General features: G+C 35.4%; 1 protein-coding gene across 2 annotated transcripts in view; it reads right to left on the bottom strand.

Moving 5' to 3' along the window:
• LOC140752350 (phospholipid phosphatase 1) overlaps positions 1-22414 on the bottom strand; it is a 37971-nt gene extending 15557 nt beyond the window's left edge. The window contains exons 1-2 of one of the 2 annotated variants that reach the window (XM_073086612.1): positions 22125-22414; positions 931-1030 (exon numbers count right to left, since the gene is read on the bottom strand). In XM_073086612.1, coding sequence (XP_072942713.1) covers positions 931-1030; positions 22125-22223 — 199 coding nt within the window. In that variant the 5' untranslated portion in view covers positions 22224-22414. Of the gene's footprint in view, positions 1-930; positions 1031-4896; positions 5133-22124 lie in introns of those variants that run through there. The other variant, XM_073086613.1, reaches the window with a different exon arrangement.
• Between the last annotated feature and the right edge of the window lie 1096 nt (positions 22415-23510).

Raw genomic sequence — 23510 nt, 5'->3', positions numbered from 1 at the left:
TAGCTATTTTGTTGTTTATTTCTGATAACAATTTTTATATAATTATGGTCGAATTTCGACTAAACTACTGGCGACCACTAGTATTTGTTGAAACAAGTAGATTCAAATAGTCAAATAAGTCTGTGCAAAGTGCTTGTCAATAAGTTTCAAAATAATCACATAATGGCAAGTATGTACTTGTCTAAAATTAATCTTTATTTAAATTTTAGAGCACTGGCAACCCTATCCAAGAGTGATCTGTTGTTAATGGCGGCATTAAACTCCCCTTCGATGAAATCAGATCCTTATTTGGTAGTCAATTTGTGATTATATTTTTTTATTTAATGATTTAGTGGAACGCGATCCAGATTATAATTGCTTTTAAAAATAAAAATTAAAAGCAATTTGACATTCCTTCTTCTTTTTTGACATTCCCCAATTTTTTTCAGAAGTAAAAAGTGTGCATAGAGTAGGTATAGAATGGTATTTTTTTTGTAATTAAAGTTGTCGCTACCTGATTTTATTGAAGATTAATAAATTTTAAGACAAAAGATGGTAAATTGAAAGTCGTGAGACTTTGATAATTAAAAAGGAAAACTAAATTGCTCAAGTAAACAATACTTAACATGTTTAAAAAGAGATAAAAATACCTATAATATGAAAACGAGTTTCAAATGTTGAACATATTGCGAAACCGGCGAATAGAACCGCGAGACAACCCAGCTAATATTAAATTTATAAATTTGTTACGTGTTCTTCAAAATGTGTAAAATTGGTATAGTCCGCGTAAAACTGCTAGTCCGCTCTGAATATAGAAATGAATCGCGTCGCAACAGCAAATTGTATGACTAGACCTGCTCGCAACAACTTCAGAGCGGACTAGCAGTTTGGCGCGGAATTATAACATGTGTCGTGATTTATAAAACGGTTATTGCAAAATAGTCTACTCACCAACAATGAAAAGTGGCAGATCAATGGCCAGCCTCCACCAGCAGGTCTTACTCCTGCAGCTGGACCCTGTCTCCAACAGCTGGGACTCCAAGTCGCGTCTCTGTAAACACAAAAATAACTATAATAATCTTTGCCTAATATTTTGTAGGAATATTTCAATTAAATACGTAAATTATAGTTATTTTTATTTTTTTCATGACAAACTCCGTTACAAGTCGCTTCCCGCCACAATTTACGAGTATTTTTCACTTTTGTATTTCGAATTACGACGGTCAATTTATACATCGCCAATATTAATTTATGAACGATTTAAAAACGTTTTGTAAAGTAATTCTAAAATGTTTTTTGTTATACGTTGAAATAGTGCAAATAAATAGACAATCTTACAAACTATAATATTTACAGAGGCGCATTTTTTTCCATACAGTCTACACATACTTACAACTAGTTACATCGTATTTTTTAATTTTACGAACAATTATTTGGTGTAATATACCAGTGTAAATAACGTGTTAATTTTCCGTAATACTTTATTTATAAAAAAAAATCTATTTGTTTTTTGGCTTATTTGAAAATGATGAACAGCAGATACGAGTATATACTTTATTTGCACGTGGTACGGTAACACCATAACGTAAATTTTAAAGTAATTGCTGTTTTCGCTTTCCTGACTGAATAAAATAATAAAAATATGATAATTGTTCCTTAATGTTGAATTTTTTTTTTTTTTTTTTTTTTTAATATGAGAGTAGCAGACCAGCATGCAGTCCACCTGATGGTAAGTGGCTACTGCCGCCCATGGACATCTGTAATCAACCCCAGATAGGATTAGATATTCCTTACCTGAGGTCGGCCACAGATGCGCCGCTACCCCTGAGGACTAAGCTGGAACGCCTCGGAAAAGTCTATCTCCCTTACCACACCCTTCAAACCGGAACACAGCAGCGCCTAACACTGCTGTTATTAGGTAGAAATAGGTGTGGCGGTGGTGCCGCCGGAGTCGAACCACAAAGGGTTCTACCACCTTCAAATAGGAACATTATAAGCCCATGGGGAAAAAAACATTATTTGATTATTTGTGGTTACGTAATAATAAACATTTATTTACTTACGTAAACTTAGTAGATTGATTTAAAGGAATGACTTTAGCTGTTGTGTTACGAACAAACAATAACATGTTTGTTTCTTCTGTTCCCCACAATAGGTTAATTATTTACACAAAAGGATACAATATTTTACAAAAATATTGTTTTTACAGAGGGCAGGCGTTCAATATTATTATTAATCCTATTCACAGACGCACACATAAATACATTCCGTTAGTTATCTACCAAAAGAAATTTCGAATTTGTTTGAATAAAATTTTACTACTCGTACAATCAGAAAGGTTTTCGAGTGGCCTGAGGATTAAATAATTAATTTTATCGAGCGAACCGTTTGCAAGGTCAAACCTTTAAAGGTCGGCGCGGCCTTGAAAGCTGGTCCTTCGTAGTGACCTCTAGCGGCAACACAATGACCCTTTCACAGAGCATTTAAAACTAGAAATGCCTAGCCCGTTCCACAAATAGGTATTTTTTTTCAGAATATTATTGTTTTCTAACTGTATCTATCAATATTATCTATAGGTAATTATTATTTAAACACAATGTCATTGACTGTGACTCCAAATCAATCTTTTAATTAATCAGTTATATAAAATGTCAGATAGTCAGAACAGTGTTTATCTCTGTCAGCCGATAATTAACCCATGTTATTACAGGAACATAGATTATTTAGTATGGTAATGCTTTATGTAGACTTAATAAATTTAAAGACATCTGTAAGAAATTCAAAGATGGAAATAGTCTTTTTTGTTTTTTGTAATGTATTCTGCGTAACCCTGGGTCTAGAAGTGGGGGATAAATGGGCTAATAATGATGACTACACACAACTACCTCCCTATAGCAACGATCATAATTCAATCGATACAACAGAATCAAAGGGCACGTAGCCGAATCCACTCAATGTTAAAACCTTTTCCGTTGTTACAAATTATACAAGATTGGGTTTTAGATAAGACGGCAAAATTTCTTGAACTTCTATAGTAATGCTTTTACGGAGTAATATTACACGATTTATTAGAACAGTAATGAGTTCATGACGTTATTGTGAGGTAAATTACTTAGGAAAATAATCACATGAACGTCATTATGTGAAGTACCTAGTAGCTTTATACTGTCTTACACAATTGTTTATTTCTAATAAATTGTAGATGACTTTCCCGATCCATTCCCACTGGAATTCGGATACAACTTAATTTTTATAGTGTTAACACTCTAGTCAAAGAGACCAAATTATTTTAATTATAAGAATATCGGCGCAAATATCGGATGAAAAATAATATAAATTATAATATCTCGTTAAGTATACATGCATTCCCTTCGAACTAAAACATATCGACTCCAATAGTGGTATGCGCATACAGATGAAAAACGTTCTGAACATTTATTTAAATATGCATCTGATTCTACGATTATTAAATCGGATTATTGACAATGTAACCCTATGATAAACGAAGATACGCGTATATTTAATGAATGAGGTTTTACTATAGAATTACTATAGGTTAATGAAGATTTGATGAATAAAGCTAAACCATATAAAAATGTAGTTATATTGATTCAAAGAAATAAATAATACCTGGACAGCCCCATAGTGCTGCATTCTGCTGAATACACCCAGTGTTAAGGTTACACACACAAATCAAATTATATGATGAAACACAACCCAGTCACTCAATAAAGGTATGCAATATTTGTCAGACTGATCTAAAGGCAAAGTATTCAATACTATAAGTAGGATGACGAAAATGATAAGAGTTATCTTATCAATAATGTGATTAATGACGAGCCAAACGCAAATATTTCAAATCCATAATATGGAAAAATCAAAGGATAATAATGGAAATTTGAAAGACAATTACGATGTCAACGGCACAGAAATAACAGATTATACAGATTAAAATAGGACACTAACAGAGTTGCATAGCAATTTTAACATACACCTATTTCAACCTAATAACAGCAGTGTTAAGCGCTGCTGTGTTCCGGTTTGAAGGGTGTGGTAAGGGAGACAGACTTTTCCGAGGCGTTCCAGCTTAGTCCTCAGGGGTAGCGGCGCATCTGTGACCGACCTCAGGTAGGAATATCTAATCCTATCTGGGGTTGATTACAGATGTCCATGGGCGGCAGTAGCCACTTACCATCAGGTGGACTGCATGCTCGTCTGCTACTCTTATATTATAAAAAAAAAAAAAAAAAAAAAATACAGATAAGTTATATACCTACTATAAAAGAGGCAGCAACGACATAAATAAGAAAAATAAAAATAAGAAGCAGAAAAAATAAAAATATTGCAAGCAAATTTCATAAATAATAATTAAGTAACGACTATCTCAGTGTTTGTAATTGTTGTTAGATTTTTGCTTTTGCTTATCAATCTATCAACAATGTTGATAAGCGTTTATTAGCTGCTACATAACTTACCTGTAGACACATCTCTACCTGATAAGGTTATTTGCAGAGAATACTATGAACTTGGCTTTCTCGCGATTTATTGTAAATAGATAGAGTGAGATTAGGGTCTTTGACTTAAAGATGAGTCATTTTATTGGAATCATGATGCATTTTACAAATAAATTGAAGATGGATTGATTGATTAAAGATAAGCTGGTAGTAAAAGTGACTTCATGCTTAAAACGGGGAAAGACGGCCGCGTGATGGAAAATAGGTATCGCTGTTCGTCGACGTCGTTCGTCCTGGTGGTCATTGTCTTCGTCGTTATCATCGTCACCGTCGTCGTTCTCGTCATCGTCGTCGTGAGCAATACGTACGACGTCAGAGAAGTCGCATACATTACTAATTTTGATATAAAACTCATTTTGCGCCTGTTTTGGAGGGACTCTTATCAAAATGTCTATATCCATACCTGGACACTAAACTGCGTTCCAGTCATCCTTTTGATAGCAGACTCCAAGCTCATCCGAATCGAAGATCTTGTTTGAACCATTTTAACACAAATAAAATTACTTTGAACTATCTTTCACTGAATGTTTAACACTTAAATGCTTATCAGATATGTCACATGTTAGTATTAAATCCACATAATCCGCATAAAATGTCGTATTCGCACTAAACATCAAATTTGTGCAAAAAAGACGTATCCACAAGGAGCGTTCGAACACAATTAATTGTGATTCGCTCTGCTCCAATTATTTATTTGAAAATCGCAGTGTCTTTACTGACTAATAGTAATATATAATATGGGTTTCCTTAACCACAAACCGTATTGTTACTATACAAACCATATGAAGTATATATACAGGATGTCCCCCCAATTAATGAATAAGTAATGAATATTACCTTCGAGTAAAATTATAATAGTATTTTTTTCTGATGCAATCCAGGAATAGTAACTTTTAAAGCTTCTGTGATGAAGGGATTGCCACTACAGTCTGATAGATTCAGGTTCGATCCCCGGACAGAAACATTTAAAACTAAGTTAAGAAAATGTCCTTTTTTATAAAAGAAAGGATAGACAATGAAAGTCAAATTTTCAAATTACGGAATAATACTTCAAATTTGTGTCTTACATAACTATTTATGAGACACCCTGTAGTAAGTAACAATACCGTTATACTATACAATAACTATACAAGGCAATAACAGTATATATTTAACCAAATATTGTAGATTAATCTATCCTTTAATTAAAAGCCATGACTCATCACTGGTTAAACAGGTAATATTATAGGATATTAAAATTTCTTGCCTTTTATAGTCAAAACAGAAACAGCATCTACTTTTCCTTACTCTTAAGAATAACTTTTGGATCAATAATTATAGTGACATAAATAAAACGTCTCTATGTAACACATTTTTTACAGAAAATGACAAAAGCATGTACTAACTTCTTATGCACTTCTAATTAATAAAATATTTTTGTATCTTTGTACATACCTATCCATTAGAGCTTGTACACAAAACTGCGATGCGTCGTCCCATCGTAAAAAATTGCGAGCTCCCTCAACACATCGCAAGAACTTGCGAATTGATTCGCAACGCGCATTCCTGTGATGTTTCGTCACATTTGTTGTTGTTGTTGTTGTTGGTCACCCTGGGAGACGCTATGCCGCACGATATCGCATCGCAGCAATTCGTGTCGCAATTTTCTGCGTTGCGAATTCGCATTGCGTCGCATCGCAGTTTTGTGTACGAGCCCTTAACACAAAATTTAAATGACCAAATAGCCAGTAGGCGAATGTAAAAATAAATAAATAAAAAATAGGTACTACAAATAAATTATGTGTTGCACGATGTGCGCAACTTCGCCCCACGCTAAAAATACACTATACGCTAAAAAAGTATAACCAATAATTTTATTCTAACATTTATAGGGTTAAAGCAGATCTATAAACATTAACCAGCGACAAATGGCATTAATATTTAACCCTCCAACGAACACAGTATGAATGGCTAACAATAAATATACTCGTTGCTAGCTCGCAGAGGTTATCAATAATATCTGAGCGCGGACAGCTCTATGCATCACTGCACCAATCACTTATTATAAATTTATTTGTATTGTATTAACCTGACAAGCTAGTGATATATTGAAATATTAGAACTGTTCGTGGCAATAAACTAGCAGAGCAATGATTTATTGGTATTAAGTCGTTTGATTGATTGAATTTGTTTTATTATATTGCTGTTACGTAGTTATTTTCTCTCGTGCCTGGGACTGGCGCCTTCACGATAAGTTATAAGAAAACTAGGGTACTATTTTAGGCCTCCCGTAAGGTCCGTGAATGCGATACGGAGCAGGATTAATTATTATATCAATGGTAGGTTGAGCGCAGAATATTGAGCCATACAAAAGAATTTTAGTGTTGAATTTATATTTAAATTCTTGGTCTGATGTCTGATTATTCATGAGTGAGTGTCTATGCTACCCACGACAGAGAATCCTAATATAGATGGGCTTAAAATACTTTCTTATATTGCATTATATTTATAATATTTACTAGCTGATGCGGCAAACGTAGTGTTGCCATATAAATTATATAAATTGCATTATATTTATCATATTTATAATGAGTTTCAGCACGTACATCTTTTTTACTATATAAAGTGATCAACGCAATAATTCACCATAAATTGGTCGTTTTTAAGCAGTTATTACCTGCGTGACGTGTTCCTGGACTTTTATCCATACCAAAAAGGGGATTGAACATATTAGGTTTACCCACGTGTTTTGATTCAATTTTGCGCTTTAGCAATATACGTAGTAATAATGATTGTTGTATTTTCCCTCAAAGGGACTACGTGATGTGTGTCTTGAATACATAGCAATAATTATTGTCGTTGCAAAATTACAAATAACAACAAATATATACAAATTTACCCGGTTTGTTATGTAAATACCATCAACACAAGTACAAATTATATTAAAAATTCCCAAAAATAAAATATTATTATTAATTATTTTAATTGTTATAATGTTTTTGCTGTATATATTATTGTAACAAGTCTTGAAAATAAATTGGTAAAATAAAAAAAATATATAAAAGTAAGTTATTGGTACCAATTCAATATGTTAGTTTTTTTAATTTTATAAATCTAAACTTAATACCTATTACCTAAATTTGAATGAATGATTCTGATTCATTACCCGATTGTGGTCTAAATCCCTATTTGTATGGCATCCACTCATCGAGACTTATTCAATGAACCTAAACACAATACGTCTGCTGTCAATTGTCGAGGAGTTAGGCATTCTGCAGACTTTCCTGGTTGTATTAGGTAAGGTACGTCATATGATTGCAGTGTCACGGGACCAGTACCCTTAGTATGAGTTTTTACGTTTTTACAAAAATTGCTGTTTTTGTATCAGTTTACGCATTTCCCATATATTTCTAATCAGTTCTGATATAGTCCGCTAGGGGCACTGAATGGAAATGTATAGGAAAATACGTAAGCAAATACAAAAACAGTCACTTTTGTAAAAACGTAAAAACTCATACTTAGGGTAACTGCTTACTCTGTATTAAAATTCTAACAGTCAGGTTAACGTATATTATAATCAAAATTTATTGTGTAAAAAAATTGTATCGACCTGAAAACAGCTGATGATTTTCAAATACTTTTAAATTTTAATCCGAAATTTCGGGTTTCCTCAAAATGTTTTAGAAGCACACACGCTGCCTCTATTGACTTGCTAGGAAGAGTAAGTTTCTAAATCTAATGAACTTAATACAAATAAGCTCACGATACGTTTGCGCCTTTCTTGAGAATTTGAGGTAATGATTATTATTTTTTTTTATTATATTAACACTTTATTTAATAGTTCAGTCTCGCATAAAGCGGTTATATAGGAGCAAAGCAACAAATAAATCCTGATGTACTTGATAACCGAAGCGCTATGCTTTGAGCTTAATCACATAATCACCTTACAATGTAACGATGCATATGCTATATACCTAACTATACATTTATTAAGAGATTGAAGTATAATACAAACATAGAAAATATGTCGTTAATCTCAATTGTGGTAAGTGGATGCTCCCTATTATCTGTAATCAAGTCCAAAAACAATCTGACGGGATGTCTGTCATTTGAACTCAAGCCTTGCTAAGAAGTAAACCACAAAAAACGGTAGAGCACATGACCTTTAGTAGTAGACCCTTAAAAATTGTCCAGGTAAATAGGCCTCAAGGCCCTTATACTTATTTTGGAGGCCTAACAAGACATTGGGTACTACGCCCGCTTTCATTTATTTGAAAAAAAAAATACTTCTTTATAAAAGAAATATAATACGGATAAAAACAAATTTTAATTTTTAAAAAGTAAAGAATCTAATCATTAGAGCTCGGATTCGAACACGGATCCCTCTAACGCGAAAAACACATTCCTACGACTAGCGGAGGTAAATGTAATTAGTAATTATTCTCTTGTTTCAATTTCCGACGGATCGCATTATTATTACTATAATAAAAACTAATCATGTAAATTTTATTACAATATCGTGACCTGCTTTGAATTGTGAGTACCACAACCTTAGACTTGGGTATTATTATTTATTACATAGAAAATTACATTAGTTATAATTATAGTTGTCCTAATTATTTCGTGTAAAAACATTATGTAAGATTTCAGTTGCAATTTTGAATAAATATTTGCAAAATACTTAAATATTTCTTCTATTATATTTTTATAAAAATATTTTTTTAAATAACTCGAGTATAATTAAAATTATCAATTGTTTACTTATAAACAAAATTGAAATGCTAATATATTTTTTATTTTAATCTTATGTATAAAATTCTTGTGTCACAATGTTAGAAAGCGCACTCCTCTGAAACGGCTTTACCGATTGTCGCCAAATTTTATATGCATATTCAGTAGGTCTGAATGTAGTTTCACACCCCTAAGTGATAAGGGTTATTCACCTTTAACATTTTTTTATTTATATGGCAACACAACGTTTGCCGGGTCGGCTAGTAACTTATAAAATTACTATTAATACGAGTATTTTATCTATATCATTACATCATAAACAACGCCATCTATCGGTGAGTAGTAAACGCTGAACACGTAAAATTTATGTCACTCTCTGATTTTAATTATAAACCAGTAAATCAAAGGGTGTCAACATTGTCTAGAATTAATTAGAAACACGTATCAGTTGTAATATACAGCTTAATTTATAGGACAACGCCGTATAAATTGTTGCGTGCTCAAATGAGTGAGAGTTGAGTCACGATTATACCGTAACCTTATAGTATATTAGTAGTTCAATAGTACGAAGGAGTATAGTATAGAAACTTACCATGACGTCATGACGTGAAACAAATTAAAAAAAATGTTATTAATTTGCTTACAACTTAAAAACTAATAAGAATTTGTTATTCTACCGAATCAGTATAGTTCGGCCTGGGAGGTACCACCACACCTATTTCTAGCAAGCATTTTTGGGTTCTGTTGGAAGGGTGTGCAATTGTGCATACTGGCTGGTTTATCTACATGTGAGGCGCAATGCATCTGTGACCACCTTCAAACGGAACCACCGATCGATATGGAGCTGGTTCCATGTGGAGGACTAAAACGGGGCTTCCGGGGTTGCGGGCGGCAAGAGTGGGAGCTCGAGCTACCCGGCTAGCGCCCCCGGGAAGGACGGCTGTATGTGTGGTCGTATACCTAGACGTATGCACCAGACGGTGTGGCGAGCGTCAAGCTCACCTGGGCAGAGCTCGACGGGGCAACGCGCTAAGAGGACTCCGGTTGCGTTCCGTTGGAGATCCCGGAGCCCTCTACGCAGCGCCCAAGACGGCCACCGGGCGGGTTTTAGTGCGGTAAGAATCCCACAAATATGTGTCGCTCCTAAAGCCCCGGGTACCTTTTGAAGGTTTCCCCCTCGATAACAAAAAAAAGGTTCCATGTGGAGAATTGTATGTTCATCTTATGATTTAAGCAATCGATAAATACAGTTTTTCGTTTAAATTAATTAATACATAGTATTCTGGTATCTACTTAATACATTACAGTAATTTACCTATTACATACCAGATTTTTTCAGATAGTGTCCTTAATAATAAAATTAATTGCAACAAACAAAATAAGTACATTTACATAAACATAATAACACGGATTAAATGAATCATAGTCTCTAATGCTATATCTTCCCACCCATTGTTGTATAGTAATCACGGTAATTGCCAATGACACATACCTACTGATTACAACATACAATTATATTTATATATAATTGTATATGAAAGATGATAAAAATTGTTCCTATGACAGAATTTCCGGACAACTCAACATGTATAGTCCGCGCCCAACTGCTAGTCCGTTTCGAAGTTGTTGCGAACAGGTGTAGTCATACAATTTACTATGGCAACGCGATTCATTTCTATATTCAGAGCGGACTAGCAGTTTTACGTGGACTATACATACACGAGCAAAAACGATAAAAATGGCGGACTAAGGTCGTTGGAGGCCCGGGACGGAAATGTGAGGCCCCCCGTTTAAAACGTTGAGTTTGATTTTACAAAATTATTTATACATTTATAAATACTTCAGAGATGGTTTGATTTTGACGACCTTTTTTTGTTGATTTATACACATTTTTCAGATTGACATTGTCTGGTTCTGACGACATTTTTTTTAGCTAATTGTGTTTGGAAGCCCCACAAGACCAAGTGCCTGTGGGATAGAGATGTGCCGAGTCAGGTCGACTCGAGTCAGTACTCGAGTACTTACATAAACTCGCATACTCGAGTACCAATAGTGATACTCGAGTACCAATAGTGATACTCGAGTACCAGTAATACTCGAATACTGACGATACTCGTATACTACAACTACTACTCGTACAAGTAAAAACTTGTTTAATTTTGTGTAGTGAGTGGCGTTTTTTTTTTTTTTGCTCTTCCGTGCTATTGGACTGTATATTGTGCAAAGTACTCGAGTACTTTGTGAATAGTTTGGACTCGAGTACTGACTCGATTCTTTTTTATATGAGTACTAAAGTACAAAAATGGCCGACTCGGCACATCATTACTGTGGGACCGCCCCTTTCCCCCCCGCCTCCTCCTCCCCTTAGTCCGCTAGAGCATCTAAGTGTCGAATCACGCACATTAAAGGGTTGTGAAGTCAAGAAGACCTATTTTATCGAGTATATATTCACACTTCCAGCATCTATCTGAAAATATGTTACATATTATTATTATCTGTAATACTGCACCATCAATCTGATGTATTCCTAAATTCTATTACAGGTGATTTTCTGTAAACCTCAATATTACCTACGATATCTATCAGTATTTTTTTTCTTTAATCCTAATTTTTATCTATTCAACTTTCAGAAAAGTCCGAAACTTCGTAGCCGATTCATTGTCATATTATTACCGGACGGACAGTGTTTATAAGGTGTATCCATTTATATTATTTTCGTATATCAATGACAAACGCTTTTGATTAAATATGAAACGTCTAAAAGACATCCGTAAGTAACGCCTGAAACTTCGAACAAAATCAACCATTTCCTTTAAGAAAGCTCTTAGTGACGTAATGACGTTGGCGCCATCCGATCGACATGAGCGAGGATGCGTCACACGTCATTGGATCACTACGTCATTGTATGAGTACTACGATTCGATGAACGACTCCTGATTGTGGCTTAGTGCAACTGAACTGGGAGATTATGGTGGACTTTGGTACTGCACTCAAAAACATCCGATCTAAAAGTGGTATAAGAAGGAAAAGTACTACAATTACAATTAAAGGTGATAGAGCCCTTTGTCGTTGGAAATCGGTGGTACGATAATAGCCTTCTGGGCTTTTGTTATAGTTTGGAGACATTTTATTCGAGGCATTCCAACTCATCCCTCAGGGGTAGAGATGCATCTGTGGCCAACATCAAACGGGAGTCTCGTCTTATCAGGGGTTGATAAAAGATGTCCATAGGCGGCAGCCGCTACCTACAATCAGGTAGATTTTTTCGCTAATACGTTTCACAGGTTGTTTGGTTCTGATATTTTTTTTTTTTTCGATTTGTGTAGTTACTGTTGGTCCTAGCGACCTGTACAGCTTCACCGGGTTTTAGGAGGCGAACCTAAGGCTCAGCCGGGACAAGAAGACTATGGGCTGGAAGGGAGGGATAGCTTTGGTCACCGTTGCCGCCCTTTTTTTAGCAACTTTATTTGGGAGCCTCCCCAGGACCGGGTGCCCGGGGTGCCCCCTGCCCCCCCCCCCTAGTCCGCTAGAGACTAGAAGTTAATCCATCCAACCAGCGTTAATTCAGCAATATAAACGTCTGGACTTAGACCTCAAAACAGGGGCAATACGTTATTTTTCAGAGAAATAAAATGATTTAATGGATAACCTCAAGAAACACCTGCGGTCGACCTTATTTTTCAGTGACGTAAGTAAAGGAATTCTCTTTTCCCTCTATCATTAATAACGTCATAATTACCGTTAATCACTTAGTAATTTCATCGTAAATGTTACTACTTAATAGGTTGTGGTCGAGGGTTAGCCTGCAATACGTGATGAAATGTTACATTTAAAGGAATCCTTCGTTACGGCGAAGGCTTGACGAAGGCATGTTTAGCGTCAGTGGCTTAGCGTATCATTGCAATTTTGGGAAAAAAGTAGTTGTCGAATTCTGCCATCAAGGCTCTTTCCCCAGGAAGGTACCGGAGTACCCACTTCTAGCATCAAGCAATTATGCGTTTGGGTAGACGGGTGTGGATATCCGCTAATATATACACGATCATTTTAGTCCTGAGAAGTCGCAACGTATTTTACAACAGATTTATGTATTTATTATAATATAGGACTAGGAGTAGCATGCATAGACGAGCATGCAGTCCACCTGATGGTAAGTGGCTATTGGCGCCCATAGACATTTGTTATCAACCCCAGATAGCATTAGATATTCCTACCTGAGGTCGGCCACCGATGCGCCTCTATTCCTGAGGATTAAGCTGGAATGCTTGGGAAAAGTATGTCTCCCTTACCACACCCTTCAAACCAGAACACAGCAGAGCTCAACACTTCTATTATGAGGCGGAAATAGATGTGGCGGTGGTGCCGCCGTAGTCGAACCAGAAAGGCTTCTACCTCCTTCAAAATTGTTATCCTTTACTGTATTTTAAAGATAAAAGAGCCACATGCGGGTCGTAACTTGCTCTTTATTCTATAAAAGACCTCCAACGTGGAGATAAAACAATTGAACCTAATACCTAAAGACAAGTAGGTAATTAATCTGACGATACGGGCGGTGTCCCTATATCATGTATAATTTACACCATGATGTAAGTAATATGTCACCTTTGTTAAAATAAAATACATTTATGATTCACTTGTAAGAAATATAGGTGCATCGCTCGTGCATTTTTTCTAATAAATGAAGAAAAACGTTCTTAAATGTGTGCGAAGTCTACCAATACGCACTTGGCCAGCACGGTGGACTATGGCCTCTCCCCCTCACTCCAAAAGGAGACCCGTGCCCAGCAGTTAGCCAATAATAAGTCAGTCAACTCCAAACGAATTGACAAATTAATAAGGGTTTTTTATCTACCACTCTACATCAATACACATTATTGATATAATGACAGACAACGCTATGAAACCTCCAGAGTGAAATTAAAATCAAAATCAATTTGTATAACCTGATCCGGGAAGGAACCCGGAACACTGCATCAAATACAACGTTTGAAAACACAAAGTTCCTTGTCCTACGTTCCATAAAATATCAATTAATGTTCTATGCACAAACAACTCGACGCTTATTTCCATTAGAAACGACTGGGCCGATACGTTGTTATTAAATTAATTTATTATTAGCCTACAGGCCGAGAGGTTAATATTAGACTCGTATCTTTAAATAGAATTACGATCGCAGTTAAATAACCGATCTTAGATGGTTAGTACGAAACAGAAAAGTGGTTTCTTTAAAGATCAAAGACGGTAATTAAATTTTAGTAAAATCTAACCTTCTATTAATTAACATTGGGGCAGCGTGGTAGAGTATGTGCCAGTCCTTTTTAGTTGTGAGGAAGGACATGTGCTCAGTATTGGGACATACAAAGGATCGCAACCATAATCAAAATGTCTAAAAATTAAATAAAAAAATAAAATAATTTTTTGCTTTCTATACTCACAGCCCCGCACTAGGATTCCCTGTATCGTGGGTGCTATGGACACACACAGAGACAAATACACATACACCCAGACCCAGAAACACGAGCCTAAATTGTATTAATCATTTAGTTATCTGTCCGACCAGGGATCGAACCCGGGACCCTCGGCGCGTCAGAGACAGAAAAGTATGAATTTTACAGAATTATCTAGGACACTTCTTAATATTTCAAGATAGCATTTGATCACGCTGTAAAATCCTTTATCAGTAAGCAATGTTCAATCGAGGTAGAACCCTCTTTAATTCTATTCCAGAAGCATTACCTACTCACACCTATTTCTGTTATACTTATATAACAGCAGTGTTAAGCGCTATTGTATTCTGGTTTAAATGGTTAATGCTTATCACGTTCTTATTTTAGTCTTTGAGTAGAGTAGAGTTACTTTTAAGAGTAGCGATTTATTTATGATCTAACTGAGATAAAAACTCCAATCTTGTTTAAACTGGATTTCAGATGTTCATGAGCAGTAATGGTGGTTGAATTTTATCAAAAAATAACATATAAATTTAAAATGATTTGTGGTTTTATTTCGTGCAAGTCATCGGTAATTAGTTCGAGTTGCTTGGTTCATGCATGCGCGCTACGTAATGAGACCAATTTTATTTATTTATAAGCATAGCTTTACAGGTATGTACCTAATATTCTGTCAGACGAAATACTTGAAGTAATTGTATTTTAGTGCATATACCATGTGACCCCTGAGTACCACGACAAACTTGTGAGGAACATACATTAATGAATGACCTCTTAGACAAAAAAACAGTAAAAATAAACGTGTCTCTGTTTGGCTCTGGCTCAGCCTTGTTCACAATGTTTTCCTTCATATGATACAGAAAATGCAATGCACTGAACATTAGGTAAATTCCACATTGTCCCTGTAGTACCGGGATCAGAATCGGGCTACGGTATCTCCTGCCTGTCGTAAGAGGCGACTAAAGGGGGCTTCCGGGGTTGCGGGCGGCAAGAGTGGGAGCTCAAACCGTCCAGCAAGCGACCCCGGGAAGGACAGCGGTTTGTGTGGTCGCATATAGCTGTAATCACCAGGGGATGTGAGAGGAGCGTAAATTGCTCCCCCCAGAGCAGAGCCCGATAGAAGGGCATCGCGTTAGGAGGACTCCGGTTGTGTTCCGTTGGAGATCCCGGAGTTCTCCATCAAACGCTGCGGACGGCCACCGGGGGTGGTTTTAGTGCGGTAAAAAGCCCACATATCCTGGCGTCGGGTACCTTTTGAAGGTATCCCCCTCGTCAACAAAAAAAAAGGTAAATTCCACATACTAAACATTAGGCGTCTATTCGTTTCTCAGTCCACGGCATGCAGGTAATCCCTTATAAAACGTGATCTGCCCAATCAGCAGATAATTGCAGATGGAAGCAATTAGGTAACAAGGACGATGCAGATCAGAGGATACGCTCATTGGCTAATCGCCCTAATCGCCCTAATAGCCACTACTTGTACAACGGCAGTGGGTTATTAGAAGTGGGATGTTTGTTTGTTTATATTTTGACTAGCAAAACCCGGTTACGTTTTGTTGTTTAGTCCGCGCCAAACTGCTTGTCCGCTCTGAATATAGAAATGAGTCGCGTCGCCATAGCAAATTGTATGACTACACCTGCTCGCAACAACTTTACAGCGGACAACAAGTTTAGCGCGGACTATATCTATGTGACATTTTATGTTAAAATTTTGGGATTAAAAGTATGCATAAACATTCCTACATAAGAAAGCATCGCTGTGTAAAATTTTAAAGTTAATTCGTCGGTTGTTTTTCGTGTTTTGTGGATACAAACTTGCCTAATTTTTTACATGTAATACCACATAGTACGTAACACATGTTTACATCTATACTTATAATAAACCTGTAGAGAGGTCAATTCTGTACATGAAATATATTTCCAAAATAACTATCAGAGGGTGATTAGGGATCGATACTGTACCCTTACCGGAGTTTTTACGTTTCGACAAATATGACTGTTTTGGTATTTGTTAACGTATTTGCCCATACAAATTCCAATCAACGCCCCTAGCGGATTGTGTCAGAACTAGGAAATCGAATAGAAAATTTGTATTATTGTATTTGTATTGTAAAATGTCAATCGTTGGTAGGCATATCGGATAGATTGATTATTAATAACGGACGTTAATCTCATTAGTATGTATTTCGATTGACATTTTAATTGATCGATTAGAAAGCTATGAATACCGGCCGCCAATCCAATTTTAGTTAACCGCATGACACGTGACCATAACCACGTGACATTTCATTATCATATCAGATTTATTATTTTATATTCTATGCATAATTTCTTAAGTTATCCTTAATATATCATGGCACGACTGAACACAATTCAATAATAACAGAATAGTAGCATAAACCTGATGCCACGAAGTAAAATAAGTCGTTTTTAAAATGTGCTGAAAATGTAACGACTTTTGTTGGAGGACGTCATCGGCAGCTGGTTTAAATGTTTTTGTTTTATATGTGACGTCATGCGCAGGTGCTTAAAAGGATTTATATTCAAGGTTACATGATATATTCATAGGTAAGTTGGAACAACTCGTTACCTGCGTGTAAAAATATTTTAATTATAGAGCTATGTGCTAGATTTAGAAAAGATCCCTTAACAGATGCATTTTAGAATTAACAAGCCATCCATCGAATGCATTCCACCTGACAGTCCGTTGCTACTATCGCCCATACATTTGTAATCAACCCCCAGTAGGATTGGAGTTGTCGCTGAGGTCTTCTACAGATGCGTTGCCACCTATGAGGACTAAGTTGTAATGCTTAAGCGTCTCTACCTTACAACACCTTTTAAACCAGTGCTAACTAATTAGCAACCAACACAGCAGCGCTTAACACTACTGTGATTAGGATATTTGTATATGTATTGATGGTGCGCCCAGAGTCGATTAAATATTCCTATCTGAGGTCGGTCACAGATGCGCCGCTATCCCTGAAGACTAAGCTGGAGCGCCTCTGAAAAGTTTGTCTCCCTTACCGCACCCTTCAAACCAGAACACAGCAGCGCTTAACACTACTGTTAGGCAGAAATAGGTATTCTTTAACTTTATCAGTAGTTAAAATTAATTAAAATTAAAATATAACTGTTGCCAGTATCGAATGTAGTTTTTAGAAACCCAATACCTATAACATCGTACGCTGAAGGAAAACATACTTCGGAAACCGTGTTTGGAAAATATGTGATGTGTAATCCTAATAGTCACGTGTGAAGCGATTTGCCCAATATTGGGCATTTGTGGGCAAATCCGTTCATTGTTTGTGCTTGCTTATTACAAATTGTCAAGCTACTCATTGTCGACGTCATTCATCGATGTCATTTGAGGCATTCCATATTAGTCCTTATGAATAGTAGCGGTTTTGTAAACGATTTCAGACAGAACTTTTGCTTCATTTGAACTTTATTTTTGCCTAATAACAGCAGTGTTAAGGGTATGGGGGTTGGGACAAGGGAGACTAATCTGAGGCCTTCCAACTTAGTCTTTCGGTGTACCGACTTATCTAAGCACAGACCTGTATTTGTTTAGATATAAGTCTGTGTATTTAAGGTAGGACTACATTACACTTCAGCCATTTTTTTTTGTTTATGAGGGGGAAGCCTTCATAAGGTACCCTAAGCCGTGGGAGCGGCACGGGGTTATGTGGGATTCTTACCGCACTAAAACCCCCCCGGTGGCCGTCCTCGGCGCTGCGTGGACTCCTGGATCTCCAAAGAAACGCAACCGGAGTCCTCTTAGCGCGTTGCCCCATCGGGCTCCGTCCAGGTGAGCTTGACGCTCGCCACACCGTCTGCCTACACAGTACACTTCAGCCTACAGAACTTTTTTAATAACTGTCAGACGTGAAGGCTTCACACAATATTTTCCTTCGCCATTTTAAGCACAGGTTAATTAATTTTTAATATGCACATAACTAAAATCAAGAGCGTGATAGGATTCGAACTTGAGGCTCTGCGACTAGAGGAGGCTCTGTTTCTAACCACTAGGCTACCTTAGTTTTCCTATTTATAGTTTCTAATTATTACCCAGTTTATAGATCAATTATTCAGATCGCTTATTGATCATGATGCGAATTAATTATGGATCACGCAATCATTAGGAAGATCACGTTTTAATAACAATTAGCTCACAATACTGATGTCATTTCTGTGTTCATCTGCACGAGACTACATCTTACTTTTTTTATAGGAGTAGTAAACAAGCAAGTCTACGTGATGGTAAGTAGCTACTGTCACCCATGGACATCTGTAATCAACCCCACATAGGATTAGATATTATTACCTGAGGTCGCCACAGATGCGCCGCTACCCCTGAGGACTAAGCCGGAACGCTTCGGAAAAGTATGTCCTACCGCATCCTATAATCCAGAACACAGCAGCGCTTAACACTGCTGTTATGAGGCAGAATAAGTGCGGAGGTGGCGCCGCCGAAATCGAACAACAAAGGGTTCTGCCGCCTTCAACAGGCAGAAGTGACATTACTTTTTGAATGTACTTATCAACCTTACATTTGATAATTGTTTTGTGAAAAAAGATTGGAGTTTGATCCACTTTGTACTATGCAATTGAGCTGGAAGTACATAGGCAGCTGTGCCTCTGATTAAAATACAATACAGTTAAGAGTATTGTATTGTAATACGGCAGATGATTCAAGATGGCTGCCTAGATACGCTTTTATTTATCAGAGGGTCAAATCTGGTCTCTCATTATTAAACTAATTTATCTGAAGTTTTCTATACATATTTGGTTTGACAATGCATGATGAATGTTAGAATAATGCCACCATTATTCTAAATCTAAAATGGCGTAGGCCCTAATATGGTGAGCAAATATTTTTTTATGTTTCTCCATGATATACCTAACAGGTATATGAAATATGCAAGTATCCCAATCTAGGATTATTGAATGAACGTGAATTGCATCACTCCTATAGTCATATGTCACCTAATTTATATGTATTTGAATAAAAGTTAGTAGAATCCTCTGTGGTTCTATTCGGGCGGCACCACCACCACACCGATTTCTGCCTAATAACAGCAACTTTAGGCCCTGCTGTGTTCTAGTTTGAAGGGTGTGGTAAGGGAGATATCCTTTACAGACTATTGAAGCTTAGTCCTCACGGGTAGCGGCGCATCTGTGGCCGACCTGTGGGATTAATGACAAATGCATATGTGCATTTGTTATGACAAGCAGTAGCCATTTACTCGTACCATCAGGTGTACCTACTGCGTGCTCGTCTGCTACTCCTATATTATAAAAAAGTTAATAAATTCTTAATCTATTTTTAAATAGAAATAAGTATCCATATCAACATTAAATAACTTTTCTTGTATTTAAAATATTGAGCAAATTCTTGACTTATGTAACTACTCTTGACTTGACTTATGTTGAACCGGAAAACTGCAGCAAATTCATAATGCTGCGGTCGGCTTCAGTGAAAGGAGGTAACTCGGCAGGCGATTCTGGGAAGTCCTCACCACAGACTCGTACGAAATTTTGTATAACTATTATTACATTATGTTTTTTGGGGTATTTATAGTGACTTGGAGTTAGGTATCTCACATTTTGTAGCTCAATGGTGATTTGGATACCGTCCATGGTTCGGATCATATTTAGTTCAGTTTTCGTATATTTAATGTTCAAATTTAAAGGGGTTGTAAACCACCACTACTTAAATTATGTACGAGTAAATCAAGAAATTATACTTAGTATTGATAAGCGACATAATATATTTAATTGCGAAAGATATTTTACTTAGACTAACGATTACTTACTATACTTAATCTTGCATCAAAAGAATTTTAATTAAATAAAATACAATGTTTGCATAATTACAAATATAGCAATTAAAATATAATATATACAAGGCTAAAGTAATTATACGTTACTCAGACAGATATTATAATTTAAAATAATATTTTCTTACTTATTTATGTATTTTTAATATTTACCTCAATAAAAATAGATAAAAAATTTTGTCTAATTTTAAAATTCAGGGCAACATAACAAGTGGTTATTACATTTAGAATGTAAGTGAGTGGAATTTGAATCCAAAATATTTCGAAAAGTTGTACATACCACAGATGTACCACATATAAAGAAAAAGATCTTAGTTGTTGTAATAATAACTGTGCATAAAATAAATAGCCAAACGTTTGATTAAGCCACAAAAGTGGTACAAACAAAGAAACAAAAAGTGTTTCACATTAAATTTCTTACTCGATAGCTTTGATTAATTTTACTATTCCGCGCCTAAAATCCGAATTTTTTTTCAAACATCTTTCTAAGGGCACTTGGGGTTATAAAACAATAATAACGATACCTTAACTCTTAAAATCCATCCAGCGGTTTGGAAGATAACCTCGTATATAGAAACTTACCAAACATAAGTAAAAAATACGCGCGAAATACAACTCTTGGCATCTTAAAAAAGTCTTTTTAATAAATTACAGATGAATAACAATATGCATTCCATCTTCAGATTATTGTTATTAACCATAATTAAGAAATAATTAACTCTGTAAAAATAATATTTTAATGTGTATATAATTATGTTATTTTGATACTTATCAACCAGTTAATCATTTGAATTTCAAAGCAAATAACTTTAATACTAGTATTATTTAACAATCAACTTCATATTTTTATATAGGTACCTACATAAACAGAGGTAGATCTTATAATATATATACGTGCAAATGTTTTATTACTTTCGGTTATATTAAACAGAGTATTTTACTATAAATTTTCTTATCTTTAGTAACAAAACAATTTGAACATTTATTACGAGTACGTATCATTGATATACATCTCACATAATGAATAAATCGTCAAATAAAAAAAAACTGATTTAAACAGTTTTTCTACAAATATTATAGGTACTTGCTTTATTCTAAACTAGCTGACCCGGCAAACTTTGTACCGTCTCAAAATCTATTTATCAAATATATTTCATATAAAATATAGCCTTTGTTACTCGTGGATAATGTAGCTTTCGAATGGTGAAAGAATTTTTAAAATCGGTCCAGTAGTTTTTGAGCCTATTCATTATAATCAAACAAACAAAGTTTTCCTCTTTATGATATTAATATAGATTATTTAACAATCAACTTCATATTTTCATAAATGTACCTACATAAATAAAGGTAGATATTATAGTATGTATAGGTGCAAATGTTTAGTTACTTTCGGTTATATTCAAGGGGTATATTTAAAAAAACAGTTTTCTATAAATATTCTTATCGTTACTAACAAAATAATTTAAATATTTATTGTCATTGAAATACTTTCATACAATAAAAATTCGATAAAATTAATAAAGAACACTGATTTACATCTTTTTCTACAAATATAATACTAGCTTTACTCTAAACAAACTTTAACAAAGTATAATTATGTAGAGTTTATGGTAACTAAATTAAGACAAACTTACCGGTACATTCAAAGACGTTTCCGAATTCATTTTCACTGTGAACACTTCAGTACTCTCCGTTGTAGACAGCTTATTACTAACACAATCCAGAGCACCCATAACTCGTCACAATTTATGGTTCAATTAATTACTATTAAACACTAAAAAATGTCTTAACTTTCAAAATGGTAACTTAGTCTTTAGAAGGGTTGCTAAAGAAATCGTATTTCTTAAGGAGTTCGTTGAAAATCGTGTTTCAACGTATGATATTGTTGGACAACTGACGTGCGGTGCGTGCGCGCAGGCCGCGGATCAAGATAACAGCGCTACTAGAAACGACTTGGTTTTTATAGTTCGGTTATCATCCTCTCATGCTATATAATAAGTATATGTAGCTAATGTTTCGTAGTGTTTATTTGTGACTTTTTTGTTTATGCTGTACGGTTTTATAACTTCAAGTTGCTTTGCATTTATAGCTTGAAATGAGCTTGGCATAGGTATCTTCATGTCGATTTGATATGCATAGGATTCGATTCCTGGCCAAGCAGATATCAAAGTAATAAATTTAGTTTTCTACTAGTTTTCGCCCGCGGCTTCGCCCGCGTTAACAAATATAACATACTAACATACATAAAACTGAAAATTCGTACCTTCAACTTTTCTAAAGATAATCACTCGATCAAATGCATAGTTTACGATTCAATCCTTACTAATATTGATTAAAATAATCGATGTTTTGGGTCCAAAAGATCGATTCTCCGATTAATCAATCTTAGATCGCCATCCCTAGTTCCCGTGGGACAAAAACTATCCTATGTCCTTTCTCGGGTCTCAGACTATCTTTGTACAAAATTTCATTAAAATCGGTTTAGTGGTTTAGGCGTGAAGAAGAGACAACCAGACAGACAGACAGACAGACAGACAGACAGAGTTACTTTCGGATTTATAATATTAGTAAGGATTTTACGCACAGACCTATATCTAAAAAACAAATACAGGTCTGTGTTTTTAAGTGTCAATGTTTTTGTATTCATCTTATAGCCATATAATCCACGACAGAGTTGTGTAGTAAAATTTTATTTCGGGCTTTGAGTGCAGAAAACGTTATTTTTCTCATATTTTAGGAAGTCTAAAAGATATGATTCCACATGATGTTTTTAATCAATTTCATATATGTTATATATAATCTTATAACTATAATTTAGAATAATGTTTTTATGTACAAAATACATTCGATGATTTTTATTGATTTTATCCGCGAACCAAAAAACAATCCTCCTAATCTAATCTAATCTAAGGCAACTCTAAATTATCTACATCTATGGCAGCTATCTCCTTATGAATCACACGTGAGCAAGTCGCTAGTTTGTAGGTCGGGGTCTACAATGAGCTCTGTCTGCCACATTA

This window comes from Epargyreus clarus, unplaced genomic scaffold, assembly GCF_041222505.1.
Source record: "Epargyreus clarus isolate Ecla_fem2 unplaced genomic scaffold, WU_Ecla_fem_2.2 ptg000024l, whole genome shotgun sequence".
Taxonomy (NCBI): domain Eukaryota; kingdom Metazoa; phylum Arthropoda; class Insecta; order Lepidoptera; family Hesperiidae; genus Epargyreus; species Epargyreus clarus.
The sequence above is the reverse complement of the archived record's forward strand: the minus strand, read 5'-3'. Positions and strand labels throughout refer to the sequence as shown.